This window comes from Mustelus asterias, chromosome 7 (assembly GCF_964213995.1).
Source record: "Mustelus asterias chromosome 7, sMusAst1.hap1.1, whole genome shotgun sequence".
Classification (NCBI taxonomy): Eukaryota; Metazoa; Chordata; class Chondrichthyes; order Carcharhiniformes; family Triakidae; genus Mustelus; species Mustelus asterias.
In genome coordinates this window covers 123242625-123260745 of record NC_135807.1, presented here as the reverse complement: position 1 = coordinate 123260745, position 18121 = coordinate 123242625, and the positions used below count along the sequence as shown (strand labels likewise).

General features: G+C 43.1%; 1 protein-coding gene across 7 annotated transcripts in view; it reads left to right on the top strand.

The window, feature by feature from the left end:
- The window catches only part of ubr5 (ubiquitin protein ligase E3 component n-recognin 5), a 148595-nt gene that overhangs the window by 43747 nt on the left and 86727 nt on the right, over positions 1-18121 (top strand). For 3 of the 7 annotated variants that reach the window (XM_078216736.1, XM_078216734.1, XM_078216733.1), the window contains 10 exons: positions 2592-2803; positions 4190-4306; positions 4406-4516; positions 5761-5915; positions 6423-6540; positions 6876-7060; positions 8775-8884; positions 9270-9382; positions 10692-10835; positions 12196-12354. In XM_078216736.1, coding sequence (XP_078072862.1) covers positions 2592-2803; positions 4190-4306; positions 4406-4516; positions 5761-5915; positions 6423-6540; positions 6876-7060; positions 8775-8884; positions 9270-9382; positions 10692-10835; positions 12196-12354 — 1424 coding nt within the window. The remainder of the gene's footprint in view (positions 1-2591; positions 2804-4189; positions 4307-4405; positions 4517-5760; positions 5916-6422; positions 6541-6875; positions 7061-8774; positions 8885-9269; positions 9383-10691; positions 10836-12195; positions 12355-18121) is intronic. The other 4 variants (XM_078216737.1, XM_078216735.1, XM_078216738.1 and 1 more) reach the window with 3 other exon arrangements.

The following is an 18121-nucleotide window of genomic DNA, read 5'->3' as shown; positions in this document are numbered from 1 at the left end:
GGAAAAGATCCTCTGGCTCCCCTTGTTCATTCCAGCAGAATTTTAAAATATATATATTCCACTCCACCCCCACCCCACCCAAAACCATATGATCTGGGATGGTTGAAAAATCTAGGCCAATTTGGGAGATGGTGGTACAAGAACTGAAACATTCTTCATTGATAACACTCCACCAAATAGGTTAGGCAATCAATTTAGTCCTGATAGTTGTATGAAGTGCCCATCTTCAGAATTTCTGTCCCAACCAGAAACTCATCAAGCTCTCGCAAGTAGGGAATGTGTCTACTGTGTGAGCTGGGAAGAGGCTTGCTCTGTGACATCTAAAATTGTATGACTTAAGATTATGACCATTGGTCCTCGCTAATTAAATTGGAGCAGGCCGTGAACTCAATAGTCATCTATTCATCATCTTCTAAACTTTGATCAGATCACCCCAAATTTATACTTCTCTAAAATGTAGATTCCCAGCTCGTTGAGCCTACCTTGATAATTAAGAAGCGTTAAGTGGGGAATTTACTAGACAGTACTCATCTGCACCCTTTTCAAAGTGTCAGTATCATTCCACTGTATGAGATGACCAAGACTGGATTCTTTATTCCAACAGAGGCCTGACCAAGGTATTGTACAAGGACAAATAGTGTACTTTGTCTTACAGTACCAATTGTAAACTAGGGCAAAATTCAAATTTACAGAAACTTGCACTCTTAATTGTTTTAATGTTCTAAATATTTTAGACTGTTCATTTAAATGTACAAGCCTTTTGCAGGGGTATGTTAGTATGGCATTAAATGCAGCTTGTGCGTACCTAAAGGCCATACAGTAAATTAAACCTGTTGATCCTAACAAAATTCGCCACCATCTTAACGAAGTCCATACACATCGAATATGATTTACATCTAAAGTTGGGTAACTAGTTTAAGAATGTAGGGTTTACTTCCATTCTTTACCTTTCTCAGCCTGGAATCTTTTAATCCCAGAACTGCTTCCATAGTAAGGGTTTTTCTTGGACATTCTCCCTCTAGTGCAAACTATGCACAGCCTTGTTTCAAATCCTCATGAATTTGGTCTTTTCAATCTGATTGTGAGCTCCGCTCCGTAGCACACTGAACCATAAAGACTTTGGGCCTATAGCTGCTCGCTCTTTTCCAGATCTGTGTCCAAGTGTTTAAGGGGTGCCTTTGAAACCCTTCTCCTTTCAAAGATCATCTCCATGACAATGTGAAGCACATGGCCTTTGTATTCAGGTAGAAATGCTGATTAGCTATTCTTTAGACCCCAAATCTATTCTATCTTGGAAGTAAATGGATTGTTTAAAACGTAACTGTTTACACCCCAACATTCTCAACACCTTCCTCAGACTTTGGAAACTAGCAGTCGAACCACTGTAAACACAGATGCTGCTGCCTTTGTTTCCATGTTTGAACACCTTGTACCTCTTGCCATCAAAATGATCTGGCCCTTCCTTTAATCTTCAATGGTCTCCTCACCCAAGACTGTTCTTAGGCAGACTTCATAACAGACATACGACCTCCTTCATTTTACCCTAAATGGACCACGCGGTCCCAAATAAGTTTTGCAATCTTGAGATTCATAACAGTTTATGCCTGAAGTGTTCTTGCTGTTTTAAATATGCTATATTCATGGTTATAATGAGGTGCAGGAAGAATAGGCTCGATAAATTTGAATCATTGCAGAATTGCAAAATTTCAAGTATTGCTAGTTGCGTGTTTATTCCACATTACAGTTCAAACCATTACTGCAATTAATGCAGTGATAGTGATACAGTGACAGATGGCCAGTCATCAATTGGCATATTTGGTTTTGGCCTGCATTGTTAATATATGTACAGTCTCAGAACTGAAAGGTGACGGACAAACTATTGCTGCCCATTTGCCATTTTGATCTAAATTTAACAAGTATCATTTTGTAAAAGTTGTATGTTCAAGTGATCTGGTTCCAAAGTTGAAGATGCTGCTTTCTTGATGAAGAAAATCATGGGATGTGCAACAGTAACTGATTCAAGATCAATGTTGTCTAATTATGTGCAAAGCAACAAAGAATACGCAGTTTGCTGTGATATGTTCAAACGTCAAGAGGATGCAATACTTTGAACTGTAGAAATTTTCAAAATGTAAAATGTTTGGCGTCCGTTTGTGTAATCTTGCATTCAAAGCTTAACTTAAATATTTGTCTGAAATAGAAAGGGTGGGGGGAGGGGAAGAGTTTGAGGGTCTTCCTTCCAAGAAATGAGTGAGTGCTGGACAAGAACAACATGCGTGCTCTTGAACACCTAGCAGTCATTTACATTATGCTGGCAAGCAGTTGACTGCCTGTCCTATTGACAGGCAATGGTAGGTAACTTGGGTTGGCCTAAAATTAGTTTTTATTTTTGAAGAGGAGAGAATAATCAGAGCTAATATACATTAGAAGAGATTTTCCTTTCAGTAATAGTCTTCGTTATATTAGATTTGGCTTAGTGCAGATTTGTTACGCACTTGTTTTGTGTAACACTGCTTTTAGTTGTACTGTGGAGGGTTTTCCTAGAGATTGGCTTATTTTTATTCCACTGGTGTGACCCCATTGCATACCAGTTCTCCTTCTTCCCTTAGAGAGAGACTCCGATCTGTTGCGTGAACGAGAGTCAGTTTTACGTTTACGTGAGAGGAGATGGCTTGATGGTTCCTCATTTGATAATGAACGAGGCTCCACAAGCAGAGAAGGTGAATCGAGCTTGGATAAGAAAAGCCTTCCAGTCCAAAGCCCTGTCTCCTTGGGGGAGGAACTGCAGTGGTGGCCTGATCGGGTGAGTTTTTGAAAAAAAACCTTGGTTGACTGAAGCTAAATACTAGATTTTGGAAGTCACAATCACAATCTGACCTGAAGAGATTTATGACTGAACTAATGTCTAATATACTATCGAATATGCTGCTTTGGTTTGAAACATGGCTGGCAGCTTGAGTAAATACTTAACTTTATGTCACATGGTTGTTGAGAGAAATTGAGTATGCAAGCAGCGAACTGTACTCGCTGGCATTCAGCTGTCAATTATGTAAACTTACTGTTGTTTTAAGTTTTTATTATTTCAGATTTGGTCTGGGGAGGTACGTTGGCATAGTAGTTAGCACTGCTGCCCCACAGCATCAGAGATCCAGGTTCGATTCCTGGCTTGGGTCACTGCCTGTGTGGAGTCTGCATGTTCTCCCCGTGTCTGTGTGAGTTTCCTCCGGGTGCTCCGGTTTCCTCCCACAGTCTGAAAGACGTGCTGGTTAGGTGCATTGGCCAAGTTAAATTAACCCCCAGTGTACTTGAACAGGCGCCGAAATGTGGCGACTAGGGGATTTTCACAGTAACTGCATTGCAGTGTTAATGTCAGCCTACTTGTGACACTAATAAATAATCTTATTACAGTTGATGCGAAGCTAAAATGGTATGAACTTCAAAATTTGTTGAAATTTGATTTTAACTAGTTTGCGTTCCGATTACACTGCAGTTTGAGATGCTGGAAGGCCAAAGCTAAAAATGTGCAGTTTTGCAGGTCTGTGTGTTTAGATAGCCCGATGACTGCAAAAGGATTACTTTCTAACAAAAATTTCAGATCACAAAATTGAATAGAACTTAGAAATTATTTTTCTTTTGTAATGGTTAATTTTTAAAAATAATACTGTTGCTACTCTAATTGAGGTGGGAAATTAGTTAAATAGTTTGCCTCTAGTGGAACAGCGATGTAAGTGACTGAATAGATTGGAAGGGTGGAATATACATTCATTTTGCTATGGCTATCATGGCACCTGCCAGGATTCAGACTCTGGAGAGGGGAAGAGGTAAGTGTTTGAGTATATTTAAAGTGTTCGAGAAAAACACTGGATTTTTGGTATAGTCCATAAGCTTTAGGGAACTATCTTTAAAGACAACTGATAAGTATTAATGTGGGACTGGATTGGTTTTATTATGACTGACATTTTCCTTGTCACAGTAGAGGCTAATATTTAATATAACTCTTCTGCCTCTGAAATTTATAATAAGCCAATGATACAAGGTTAAACAACAACTTTGCCAGATAATGTACCATAGTGACTAGTCCAAATCTTGCTGCGAGCAAAGTTGGGTTCTATAGATCTGTTGAGCCAAGTCCAAGAGAAATAAATAATTTTAAATCCTGTTTGTTATTTTATCTCTCCCCTCCCCCCAGGATGGCACCAAATTTGTAGCAATTGGAGCCCTGTACTCTGAGCTTATAGCTGTAAGCAGTAAAGGTGAATTGTACCAATGGAAGTGGAATGAATCTGAACCTTATAGAAATACGCAGGTATGAATATCTTAATTTTTGTTTTGCATCTGATTCTTGCCGAATGGCATATAGCTGTTTGTGATAACTGAGTTTTTAAATCTTCTTCCTTCCCTAAAGAATTCCTCTGTGCATCATCCTCGAACCACGCAGTTAAGTTTAACCAATGAGAAGATTGTCCTTCTGGCTGCCAATAGTATTAGAGCCACAGTTACAACAGAGAATAGCAAAGTAAGTATACTTGACATGGTGCATGCAGCATTTGATAAAGCTTGTTTCAGACTTTCACAGGATCTCAGTTTTGTTCCTTTAATAATTTTGGGCTGGCCTTGTATACAGATCTGATTTTAAATAATTACTGAGGCTGTTCTGTAGCTTGATAAGTTGATGTTTTAGTGGCGCTTCTGAAATAGCTACATATGGTTGATGAAAATCGCTGCATAAATTTCCTCAGATTTATTTTCAGTTGGATATGATCTAGAAGTCAGGCATATATTTATTCTTGGTTGTTCCAAGTACCTTCTGAAAATGAAAGTGTTGTTTTCAAAGATATTTGCTTGGACTCCTTCACTTTTTTATTCCCTCCCTCCATGCCTCCCGCACACACCTCCCCTGTAGCTGTCTTGTGAAGCCATATCCATTGTACTAGCTGGGTGTGAGTAACAGTCTGTGGGATATGATGTGCACGCAGCATGTAATAATTCCTGTTCTGTAACTGATTTGGATTGTGTGGAAGTTCTTAAGCCACTTCATATTTATCAGCAATTTAAGTTGGCAAACTAACAGTGATTTAATGGAGCAGTTTTTAAGAGAGATTTTGTGCGGAGTTTTGCCAGTTTGTCACCTTTCCTACCTGAGGCACAGATCCTTGCTTGGGCTCTATATGGATTTATGGACGACCATTATCAACAAGTGGATAATTTTTCATCTGCGTACATTGGGTTGGGAGGATACCCCAGCGAAACCTCAGTCCATTGTCTTTCCAGGCATGCACACTTTCTGACCAGGTCCACTGGATAGTAATCAAGTTGGAATCTCCTACCCTGTTTATTGTGGTCAGTTCTGGCACCCTAACCACGACCTAGGCTGCAGTTAACCAGTGAGCACAGACCTGTACTGATTTCTGGTACTTTCTGAACTTTAATATAGTTTATTGCTATACTGGAAGGTGCTTTTAGTTACTGGGAGTTGGAGGTACACACTTAACTAATAGTTAACATTGTATTCATCTGTTTCCAATGATCTGGAAAACCTTTTTGGAGCTGTTTGGAAAGCAAACTGAACTGTTTTAGGGGCTGTTGCAGCAACTGCAGTTGTGATATATTGGTGCAACAAATATCTTAGTGTACATCAAAATTTTGTGAACCAACAAATCCTGTGTTCCTGCACTACAAGTGGCATTTAACTGTCTAATGGGAGGCTGTAAATTTCTTTATCAACATGATTTCAATATGCGTTTGTACCCTTTGTCTTAGGTTGCCACATGGGTAGATGAGACTTTATGTTCTGTAGCCTCTAAACTGGAACACAGTGCCCAGATTTTTCCAGAGTTGCAAGGAGAAAAGATTATATCTTTGCATTGTTGTGCCCTATATACCTGTGTCCAACTGGAAAATAGCCTGTATTGGTGGTGAGTGTTGAATGTATTTTTAAATATCAGCATGTTGGTGAAGCATGTATGTTGGCTTTGATTAGTCAATCCAAGTAGAAAAATGACCTACTGCTGCTCCTATTTCTTATGTTCTTATGCAGTATCCAACATCTCTCTGCTCTCTCTCTCCGGATACTCAGTATTTTACATTGTACTGATGTCAAGCTAACTTGTCCATAATTCTGGTTTATCTTATGTTAATTTTATGGATTGGAACCCCACTCTGTTATCTTACAGCTTGTCTTTTCAGTGATTCATTTACAATATTTATCAGGATGTGACTAAGAAAATTTGCCCTCTGTCCACAGTCCACCAGCTGAAATGCCTTGTTTTCTTACCCTCTGGGGAACGCAATCATCTGATTGACGGAAACGAAGTCATTCAGAATACTTGTTTCGCAGCTAGTTTTATAACAGTTCTCAAGTGTAATAATGAACTACTTTGTACCTCAGTTTACTAAATCAGGCGACTTTCTTTTCTGTTTAGGGGAGTAGTGCCTTTCAGCCAACGGAAAAAGATGCTCGAGAAGGCAAGAGCCAAAAACAAAAAACCAAAGTCCAATGCAGGCATTTCATCAATGCCCAATATCACTGTTGGAACGCAGGTCAGGAGAACCATTTTGTGCTTTCTAAATAAATCCTAAAACCTTACATCATACTAGATACTAATGGAGTTAATGTGAACCTCCAATGTCCTTTGACATTGAATTTTGTAATTGTATTAACTGAATAAGGTGGTTGTATTACAGAAGAGGGAAGGGGGTATTTTAAATCTGATAAGCTTGCATTGTACTTTTATGCAGGTGATTCCACTGTTTGCATTCAAATTGAAGGATTAATTTCCATTTTAAAACGTACGGAAGCTGAATAAGTTAAATTGGGTCAATTAGTTGTGTCTAAACTAAGTGCCAAGTCAAGAAATATAATTTTATTCCATTAGGTGTGTTTGAGAAATAATCCACTTTACCATGCTGGAGCAGTAGCTTTTTCCATTAGTGCTGGCATTCCAAAAGTTGGTGTATTGATGGAGTCAGTTTGGAATATGAACGACAGCTGTCGATTCCAGCTGCGATCACCAGAAAGTTTGAAAAGCTTAGAAAAATTGTCCAAAAGCACTGAAAATAAGTAAGTCGTTGATGCAATGCTATACCTTGTTTGTACTTGAAATGTCTTAGACTGGGTATATGTAATGTCCTTAATCCACCTCCCATGTGTGCAGTGCCTTTGTGTAGATTGAGCACAGTTATACATCTGGTGTTAATTGGGTGAAAACAATTGTCTTGGTTAATTCCGCGTATCAATTTTGAAGTGCAAACTATCAATCAGCCCCATCACACTCACATTAACCGAAAGCATGGCCAAATGTGTCTTGCTAAAATATACCCAACACTAATTTTACATGATGAACTTTATTAAATGTAGTAAAAAATTATAGAATCCTTTAAATGACAGCAAATTTAATTATTAATCTTTTAAGTACTTAATAATCCTACTAATCACATCATTTGGTATTGAAAGTGTCTGAATTCAATCCACATGTCAGGGTTTGAATGCATTATTTAGGCTAGCACTTCAATGTAGTATTGAGGAAATGCTTCTTCACCAGAGGTGCCATTTGTCAGATGAAAGATTTCAGCTGAAATGCTGCCTGAAAACTTTTAACTTGAAAGGCACAATTTAGATTGAAGTATTTATTCTTCAAGATAGTGTCAGTGCATGCTCCCTCCGGATTTTTTTTTTGCACTGCATCAGGAACTACGTCTTTTCTCTTTTGCTTGTATCCTCCTTCCTGCACTAGAAAAAGACTAATTGTTACTATCATGTTCTGTCACACAATTGCTCAACAGACAAAATTGAGTTTGTTTTAGTTGCACTTAATATCAGTTATTAAATGTTAGTCCAACGCACGATGTTGCTGTCTTTTGAGCACTTCAGGCCACGTTTTGCTCTGTGGCAAATGAACACAACGAGTCATTTGCTGTACTTTCGGTGGGGTTTTGGACTAAGGCTTAGTGCAAAGTAGAAACACAAAAAGCGACACCCCCTCTACAGAACTGCTGGAATGTGAACAGGAAAAACAAACTCGACCAATCAGACATTTTATTTTTGAATACTTTAACAGTAGGTAAAATCTGAAGGAACTGGACTTCACACTATAAAAGTTAATTTTCAAGGCCAGAAAGGTTATTTGGTTGTAATTAAGAATTACCAATCTTTTAAACTGTACTGGAATGATCAATCCCTAACATTTTCCTGGTGGTATTAGTGCATATGTATCAGGTAAGTACAGAATTCTCAAATTCTCACCTCCCAACGTCTTTGAATAGTGAGTCAGATGATGCAATGTTTCTTCAGGAAGCTTTGAGAAGTCACATCTTGGGCACTTTCTCATTTAACTGCATGTATGATTCGCTGGAAGTTACTGTCTGATTTCCAGGTAACTAAAGGTGAATGTTGTTGATCTCATTTCTATTTCTATTTCTACTGCAAAATTCAGCACTATTTCTCAGTTTGAGGACAAACTATATCGAAATAAAATGACTGATCTTAAATTCGCTCATCGTTAAATCAACATGTTCAACCACATTCCAGGTGTGATATTGAGGAAGAAAAAAGTAACAATTTTTTGGAATAAGTGCACAAGTGGATTCTGGATTAGCACAATCTGCTTTTAATAAAGTGTTGAATCAGTTTATTTAAAATGATTCATCTTTTGATTTTGATTTGCCCATATCTGAATGGATTGTTCAGAATTAGTTTTACTTGATATAACTTCATGGTGGAATAGCCTACAACTCTTGTTTTGAAATATGGACATAATGTCATTTTTCTGGTACAGGACTGAGAGCAAACAGGAATCTGTGAAGACCGAAATGGGGCCACCACCATCTCCAGCATCCACTTGCAGTGATGCATCCTCTATTGCTAGTAGTGCATCACTCCCCTATAGTAAGTATTACAAAAAGGGAGAGATTCTGTGGTTGCCCAGTTTTCAAATGGTCAGTTATGATCTGAAATGCAAACCTGAAAGGGTGGTGGAAGCAGATTTAATGGTAATCTTTATAAAAGGCATTGGGTAATACTTGCAGAGAGCAAAATTGCAAGGATATGGATAAAACTATGGAAAAAAAATGATAGCTCTTTCTAGGAGCTGGCAGAGGTATGGTGGGCCAGATTGCTTCCTGTGCTGAGATTCAGTAACCATAAACACAAGCAGCAGATAGTGTTTCATTTCGTTAGTACTAGTGAATTGTGTATCAGGACAGTTTTTAATAAATATTATATTCATTGTAACTGCTCAGGTATGATTGGTTAACTCTTTCTTCTAATACAGAGCGCAGGCGTTCCACTCCAGCACCTAAAGAGGAAGAGAAAGTAAATGAAGAACAGTGGCCACTTAGAGAAGTGGTATTTGTTGAAGATGTTAAAAATGTACCAGTGGGGAAGGTATGAAAATTCAGATATATTTGGTGCTGTGTCAAATCTGAATAATAAACTTGATGGGAGGAGAGTGACTCCAATTATAATTGTTTATATAAAAGTGTACCTTGACTCTCACTAACAAGACAACTGCCAGTGGTGTATATAAACTACAGAAACTATTTCAAATTTATGCATTGACATTTTGCCATCTAATCTTTTTACAGTGGAATCCAATTAATATTAGTTTCTCTTATCGATTGGCTGTACACTGAGTAACCTTGTTGTTAAAATGTGATGGATTGTGCGCCACTTTTAATTCCTGAAGACAGTGGTGCACAACTCTCTAAACACAAATGCCGCATGTATTTTTTTATGGCAGTAGTTTAAAACTCCGTCTCAGGAAACCATTTTGGCAAGTAGTTTCGAGCCAAGCAACAAGTGTGAAGCAGAGAATCTAGCAGCTTTGTGTCTCGAATTAGTGGCAAGTGCATTATGTTTTGGTTGAGCTGACATCCTACCGTAACTGAGTCATAGTAACTTGGTTTATTCATTTAAAGATGTTTGTCATTGTAATAAAAAATATCGCCTGGTTTATTGAAATTCTGAATTTTATTTAGGATTCCTATGGTATAGATACTATTTTTGAATCGGTGAATAATATTTCAAGAGATTTTATGGGCTGGATCTTGCTCCAGTGGGATACTGCATTAATTGGACTTTTCAGTGCAAAAACAAAACTGGACATGCAAGCTGATAATGAGGGCAAGAGGAATCCTTAGTGAAAGGTGGGACAAGTAGTTCTCTCCTTAACCAATGGAGTTTAAGGATTGTGAAAGAGTGATGGAGTAGGAGGTGAATTAGTCAAATCTAGAATAGAAAGGAAAAATTGGATTGTGGGAATGAAAAAGACAGGAGAAATAGAGTTAAAATTGGACTAGGTATCGGAATGAGATCAGTTGTTCCCATTCTGGGCCGGAGAGGTTGATCAGCATCAGATTAAAAATCTGCACATCATTAATGGCTGCGTATGCTCATAATCAGCAGCAGGTTTAATGGCCAACTGACGTACAAATTCAGCAAGTCTTAAAAAAAAAACAGGGAGGCCAAAGATAGGAGAGTTTGTGTGAGGAAATCAGCAGAGCAGTATAACTCAGCCAGTGCGTTTTGAGTTTTGCAGCTTGGGCATATCTTTGAACTTGCTGGCCAATTTGTATGTGAATAATGGCGTACAGACTTAGCATGCCATTATTTTTCCAGCAAGATCTGGCCCTTCATTATGTTGATATAATTCCAGCAGTGATGTCAACAAAATGCACTTTCATTTCTCCAAAAGGTATTGAAGGTGGATGGTGCCTATGTTGCTGTGAAATTTCCTGGGACTTCTAGCAGTGTCAGTAATCAGAGCTGTACTAGTACAGATGCTGATCCAACATCCCTTCTGCAAGACTGTAGGCTACTTCGAATTGATGAGCTACAAGTAAGTATTGTCAAACCGGTTATTAAATATTACGTAACTCTTGTGTGAATATACTGGCGAAGTGGGGATTGAGTTGTAGATATATAACTGAGTTCAAGGTGGCTCCTTAAAATATTGGCTGGACAGTTTCAAATAAAACTGCAGCTTCAGTTAAATTTAACGTTTTCCATTTTGATTTTGCTAAACTCAGTAATTATTAGCAGTTGATCCAACCAAAATGAGTCATACATCTGAAGACTTTGGTAGCTTGCTTAAATGCCTGTTCTTAGAGCCTAAATATTACCCATGACAAATCCCAGCAGAGCCGAACACATTTACTTTCCTTTTAGGATCAGATGTGGGTCTTCTGCCCATTTCTCTTCAACTTCACACACTACCCAATCCTATTATCAGAAAGTTCTTGTGCTAATAAAGTTGTAGCACTCCACGTTTGTCATTACTTGATGAAACTAGTGTACCATCCTCATCTGTGTGGCTCAGCACCAGATAATTTATCTGGGAATCTGCTGCGGAAGTCAACCATATGCATTCCTCGTGGAAATTCACTGCAGACTCCAAATAAAAAAACCCAGAATAAATACAAGAATAATAAAGAATAAACAATAACCTTCAAGTTGCTCTTTTTAAAGCCAATCTTGCATTTATGATCTTTCTCCCCTCAACCCATATTTTTCAATTCTAATTTGAGTACTTGCCAAATTGAATAGTTCAATGAAGTTAACATTTACTGTTTTAACTGTTAGTTCTATTCCATAAATTAACAATTCAAGTTCTTATGAGCAGTAATAGGTTTAACTTGGAAGAAGCTCTGTGCAAAGCATATTTTTGTCATTTTTATCCTCCACACATTTGATGGTGTCTCCTCTCCAGTGAAAAACTCAAATACTAAATTGTAAATTAATGCAAGCACCACTTCCCAATTTTTAAATTTTCAGTGATAGAAATGATTAGTGTATTTTTGGATCAAAAGTTAATTTGACAATATGCACACAAATCTGAGCACTAACAAATTAAGAGCAGAAAGGGTCTTTCACTGTAATGTGGATTCATTACGGCTTTTTTGCTGACTAGGGTGGAAAAGGGATGGGTACCTATAATGTGGGTTCTCTACCCCTTATGACGCACATTTTGGTTGTTATTTGGAGCTTTCTTGCTATCAAACTGGGTCAGCACCAGTGCCAGTTCTGCTTGTATTTAATAGGCAATCTAGGGTTGAGTGCTAACCTATGTATGACCAGTAATTTGAAAAAGCATTCAACCGTTTTAAAGTCTTCTCTGCACCAGTTTTATTTTTTTCTGCTAGCAATTAGGAAATCTTGAGCCTTTGTGACAATTAGAGTATTTTTTGTTTTACTCCCAGCACTATTATTGGTACCAATGGGTTCTCCAGTGGGAATCCTCCCTATCTAACGTGTTTGGAAAACGAGGACCAACGGAAGGATGCCAACCAGGTCAGACTGCACGTGAGGTATTCTGTGCCCACCCAGCAGTACCCTCACACCCGAATCTGCAGACAGAGGTGACTAGACCTTGCTTTGGCAGATAATTAGTGCATGTGGTGGCTCCTATTTCCATAAGAAACTGGGATACCCAACCCAATGGTACTGTTGACATGTTAATGTTTTGACTACCTGTAATGTTAGATGGTTCTTTAGAAGTAGCCCAATAACAGTATGTCATACTTTTAGTAGTACATGAAAGAAGGCACACCAGGGGGAACACCTTCCAAGCATATTTGCAGGCATTATCTATTGCATCTACCAGGCGCAGAACCTGTTGGAAACTTTCTTGCCAGGGTCAGGGTCATAGCCAGATGTAGAGCTGCATCATCTGAGTTGGGTTCAATGACTGTGCAACCATGAGTCGGCACAACCAGTGCCAGTGTGAGTTGGCTGCCGCACCTTTCTCTGGGCATTTTTTTCCCTATATTCTCTTGTTGGGTCTGGCCATTGATAGCAAGGCCAGCATTTGTTGCTCATCCCTAATTGCCCTTGAATTGAGTGGCTTGCTAGGCTATTTCAGAGGGCAGCTAAAAGTCAACCACTGACTTGTGGGAAGCATACTGCAGAATGACAGAGGGTATGCTACCTTATACAACACAACCTTCATTTAGGCTGCCATGAAATATGTTCAGGCACAGGACTGATATGTCATTTGCTTGCAGGCTTTTGCCCATTCCCCCATTCAGCCATGGCAAAGGCTGCAAGTGGGTTGAGCTCCCTTTTTGGAAGCTTTCAGATGCGCTAAGAATATTTGTTCCTCTATTTGACTTCTGCATGGTTTTAAAGTTTCACTTGTACAACATTATCTGCTCACACCTCTGTGGCTCCTGCATGTGTCCATGTTGACGCCTGGAGCTGTCAGTAATTACATAAGTGGGCTGGTGGCATGACGTTTGAGTGGTGTGAGCACATTGCTTTTCTTGTGAAATTTTCCCCAGTCTCAGAAGTTTAGCACTCATTTACACTCTGTCCAGCAGGCCCCCAGCATTGTATATAAAATATGACTACGGAAACAGATCTTTTGACCGTCAGTGCTAGGCTACGTTTTAGTCCACGCAAGGCTTCTAATTTTACACTCCTGCTTACTCCTCATATCCTTTAATCTTTTTTAAATTACTCTCTAATTTCCTTTGAGAATTAATTGACTATGTCAGAGAAGTGCAAATTCTAACCACCCTGACTGTAAATATTTTTTTAACTGTCCATTGAATTATTTTTGTTTTTTAAACATCAATGCTGCCTTGTTACTGTCTCATCGACCTGTGGAAACAATTGATTTCTATTATTATTATCCCTTTATAATCAGGTCACCCCTTTGGTGTAGTGGAAAACACCCTAAAATAAGTCTCTTTCCATTACTGTAACCCCTGATCCTAAGAAACGTACTAGATAGCCTGAATTGCATATTTTCCATTACTTTTTCTCCTTTTTATAATGGAGTGTCTAAGTCTGTGCCTAGTACTGCAGCTGAGGTAGAACTAAGATCTTGTGTTTGTGTTGTAGATGTAAAGTCAAGAATTGTTTTAGCCTGTTCATGACACTGTGTTCATGTTGTCACTCTTAATGACCTGTGCACCAAAGATCAGAGTTTGCTCCTTTATTCGACTTAAGTTATCATTTTGATGTCCATTTCTGTTCTCCCACACTCTGCTGTAAACATATATTAATTCATGGTTTTCTGTATTGAGCTGTTTGTCATCTATCCGCTTATCCTGTCATCTTTCTTAGGTCCAGCTGCAGTCTCTCACTATTCTTATCACATGATGGTATTTATCATCAACAAACATCGGTATTCTTCGGTTTAGTTATGCAATCCAGATAATTTTATGATTTTGGCTAATAAGCTGCTCCAACACACAGCCCCTTGGAGAAACACTCATATCTTTTCAGTCCAAGAAACTTCCTTTGCCACTGCTCTTCACTTCATGTCCTCTATTTCTGTCCATCCAGCCACAACCTTGTGTTTCAATTTCTTGTTCAGTATCAAATGCTTTCTGAAAATTCTGAATTTTTAAAACTCCTACAAAATATATCTTCTGCACTTTTAGTTGTTCCCACTGTGTTTTCTTCAATAATTCCATAAGATGGTCAAGCAAAATCTTATCTTTTAGGCATCCATACTGAATAGCCCCAATAACCACTTGTTTTGCCAAGCGCTTAAACTACTGAAATGCAGAATACAATTGTTTATCAACAATTGAAATGTATAATTTCTTGTCTTAGTTCAGTGCTTCCCGTCCCTTGTGAAAAGGAAGCCACATCCACACTCTTCAGTTCTCTGACAAAAGTTTCCTTTCCATGGACTTTGGAAAAACGTTTCTACATAAGCTATTCCTTCCTAGTTTCTCTTCAGGTCCTGTAGATATCCAGATTCCAGGGACTTGTATATAACCTATCACAAGCTTGTGTAACTAGTTTGCCTCTTTGAATAGTAACTTGTGCTCACAGTTTGTCATCCACATGTTCTGATTCTACAATCCTAGTATCTCCATTTCATCTGAAAACAGACAAAATATTTACCTAGTGTTTCCATCTTCTCTACTGAAAGCTTGCTGATTTCATCCCATGATGGCCTATGCTTCCTCTGAATGGGCCTTTATATTCTTCTTAGTTTAATAACTTTCTTATCCCTATTTTTTTTTTTAATCTTCCACTTATAAAGCTTTCCACCATTGCCCCATTTTTTGTAATTTGATTTTAACATTCGAATTTCCTTTATGCATTTCATTGTGATGTGACATAAAGTTGCCACACTAATCTAACTGGCCCCTAGTTGGATTTGTGCTCAATCTGAAAATCTTCAGAGAGTACCTCTGAATAAATTGGGCTGGCATGTGCCAGCTTATGTTATTTCTGGGTAAGTTGACATGTCAAGATTTGGATACCCTTCAGTCATTTCAATGTGAATTTCAAACTAGCTGACCTTGTGCAGCATTGCACACAAGGATTAAAACCAAGTGCAGTCTGCAGGTAAAATGGAGGTGGACACGTATAGCATTCTCCCTCTGTCCTCCATATCCAGTTATACTCACTGCCTATTAATCCCTTGTCTGCTGAACAGTTCAACCTGGCAAATGTCACAATCTCCCATTCTTCTTTGAAATACCCGCTAACCTGTCTCCCCCCCCCCCCCCCCCCTCCTCTCTGTCGTTCCCCCCCCCTTCTCTCTCTGGCCCCCCCCCCCCCCCCCCCCCCCCCCCCCCCACCACACTCCTCTCTGTCCCGTCCCCCCCCCCCCCCCCCCTCCTCTGACCTCCTCCCCCCCCGACCTCCGCTACCCCCTCTCTGTCCTTCCTCCTCCCCCACTCCTCTCTGTCCTCCCCCCCCCCCCCCTCCTCCTCCTCCTCTCTGTCCTCCTCCTCTCCCCCCCCCCCCCCCCCGTCCTCTCCCCTCCCCCCCCGTCCTTCCCGCCCCCCTCTCAGTCCTCCCCCCCCCCCCTCTCAGTCCTCCCCCCCCCCCCCCCCTCTCAGTCCTCCACCCCCCTCCTCTCAGTCCTCCCCCCCCCCCCCTCTCAGTCCTCCCCCCCTCCTCTCAGTCCTCCCCCCCCTCCTCTCAGTCCTCCCCCCCCCCTCCTCTCAGTCCTCCCCCCCCCCCCTCAGTCCTCCCCCCCCCCTCAGTCCTCCCCCCCCTCCTCTCAGTCCTTCCCCCCCCTCCTCTCAGTCCTTCCCCCCCCCCTCCTCTCAGTCCTTCCCCCCCCCTCCTCTCAGTCCTTCCCCCCCCCCTCCTCTCAGTCCTTCCCCCCCCCTCCTCTCAGTCCTTCCCCCCCCCCTCCTCTCAGTCCTTCCCCCCCCCTCCTCTCAGTCCTTCCCCCCCCCTCCTCTCAGTCCTTCCCCCCCCCTCCTCTCAGTCCTTCCCCCCCCCTCCTCTCAGTCCTTCCCCCCCCTCCTCTCAGTCCTTCCCCCCCCTCCTCTCAGTCCTTCCCCCCCCCTCCTCTCAGTCCTTCCCCCCCCCTCCTCTCAGTCCTTCCCCCCCCTCCTCTCAGTCCTTCCCCCCCCTCCTCTCAGTCCTTCCCCCCCCCTCCTCTCAGTCCTTCCCCCCCCCTCCTCTCAGTCCTTCCCCCCCCCTCCTCTCAGTCCTTCCCCCCCCCTCCTCTCAGTCCTTCCCCCCCCCTCCTCTCAGTCCTTCCCCCCCCCCCCTCCTCTCAGACCTTCCCCCCCCTCCTCTCAGTCCTTCCCCCCCCCTCCTCTCAGTCCTTCCCCCCCCTCCTCTCAGTCCTTCCCCCCCCCTCCTCTCAGTCCTTCCCCCCCTCCTCTCAGTCCTTCCCCCCCCTCCTCTCAGTCCTTCCCCCCCCTCCTCTCAGTCCTTCCCCCCCCCTCCTCTCAGTCCTTCCCCCCCCCTCCTCTCAGTCCTTCCCCCCCCCTCCTCTCAGTCCTTCCCCCCCCTCCTCTCAGTCCTTCCCCCCCCCTCCTCTCAGTCCTTCCCCCCCCTCCTCTCAGTCCTTCCCCCCCCTCCTCTCAGTCCTTCCCCCCCCTCCTCTCAGTCCTTCCCCCCCCTCCTCTCAGTCCTTCCCCCCCCCTCCTCTCAGTCCTTCCCCCCCCTCCTCTCAGTCCTTCCCCCCCCCTCCTCTCAGTCCTTCCCCCCCCCCTCCTCTCAGTCCTTCCCCCCCCCCCCCTCCTCTCAGTCCTTCCCCCCCCCTCCTCTCAGTCCTTCCCCCCCCCTCCTCTCAGTCCTTCCCCCCCCTCCCTCTCAGTCCTTCGTTCCCCCTCCCCTCCTCTCAGTCCTTCCCCCCCCCCTCCTCTCAGTCCTTCCCCCCCCCTCCTCTCAGTCCTTCCCCCCCCTCCTCTCAGTCCTTCCCCCCCCCCTCAGTCCTTCCCCCCCCCTCCTCTCAGTCCTTCCCCCCCCCTCCTCTCAGTCCTTCCCCCCCCTCCTCTCAGTCCTTCCCCCCCCTCCTCTCAGTCCTTCCCCCCCCCTCTCAGTCCTTCCCCCCCCTCCTCTCAGTCCTTCCCCCCCTCCTCTCAGTCCTTCCCCCCCTCCTCTCAGTCCTTCCCCCCCTCCTCTCAGTCCTTCCCCCCCCCTCCTCTCAGTCCTTCCCCCCCTCCTCTCAGTCCTTCCCCCCCTCCTCTCAGTCCTTCCCCCCCTCCTCTCAGTCCTTCCCCCCCTCCTCTCAGTCCTTCCCCCCCTCCTCTCAGTCCTTCCCCCCCTCCTCTCAGTCCTTCCCCCCCTCCTCTCAGTCCTTCCCCCCCTCCTCTCAGTCCTTCCCCCCCTCCTCTCAGTCCTTCCCCCCCTCCTCTCAGTCCTTCCCCCCCTCCTCTCAGTCCTTCCCCCCTCCTCTCAGTCCTTCCCCCCCTCCTCTCAGTCCTTCCCCCCCCTCCTCTCAGTCCTTCCCCCCCTCCTCTCAGTCCTTCCCCCCCTCCTCTCAGTCCTTCCCCCCCTCCTCTCAGTCCTTCCCCCCCTCCTCTCAGTCCTTCCCCCCCTCCTCTCAGTCCTTCCCCCCCTCCTCTCAGTCCTTCCCCCCTCCTCTCAGTCCTTCCCCCCCTCCTCTCAGTCCTTCCCCCCCTCCTCTCAGTCCTTCCCCCCCTCCTCTCAGTCCTTCCCCCCCTCCTCTCAGTCCTTCCCCCCCTCCTCTCAGTCCTTCCCCCCCTCCTCTCAGTCCTTCCCCCCCTCCTCTCAGTCCTTCCCCCCCTCCTCTCAGTCCTTCCCCCCCTCCTCTCAGTCCTTCCCCCCCTCCTCTCAGTCCTTCCCCCCCTCCTCTCAGTCCTTCCCCCCCTCCTCTCAGTCCTTCCCCCTTCCCCCCCCCCCCCCCCCCCCCCCCTCCTCTCAGTCCTTCCCCCCCTCCTCTCAGTC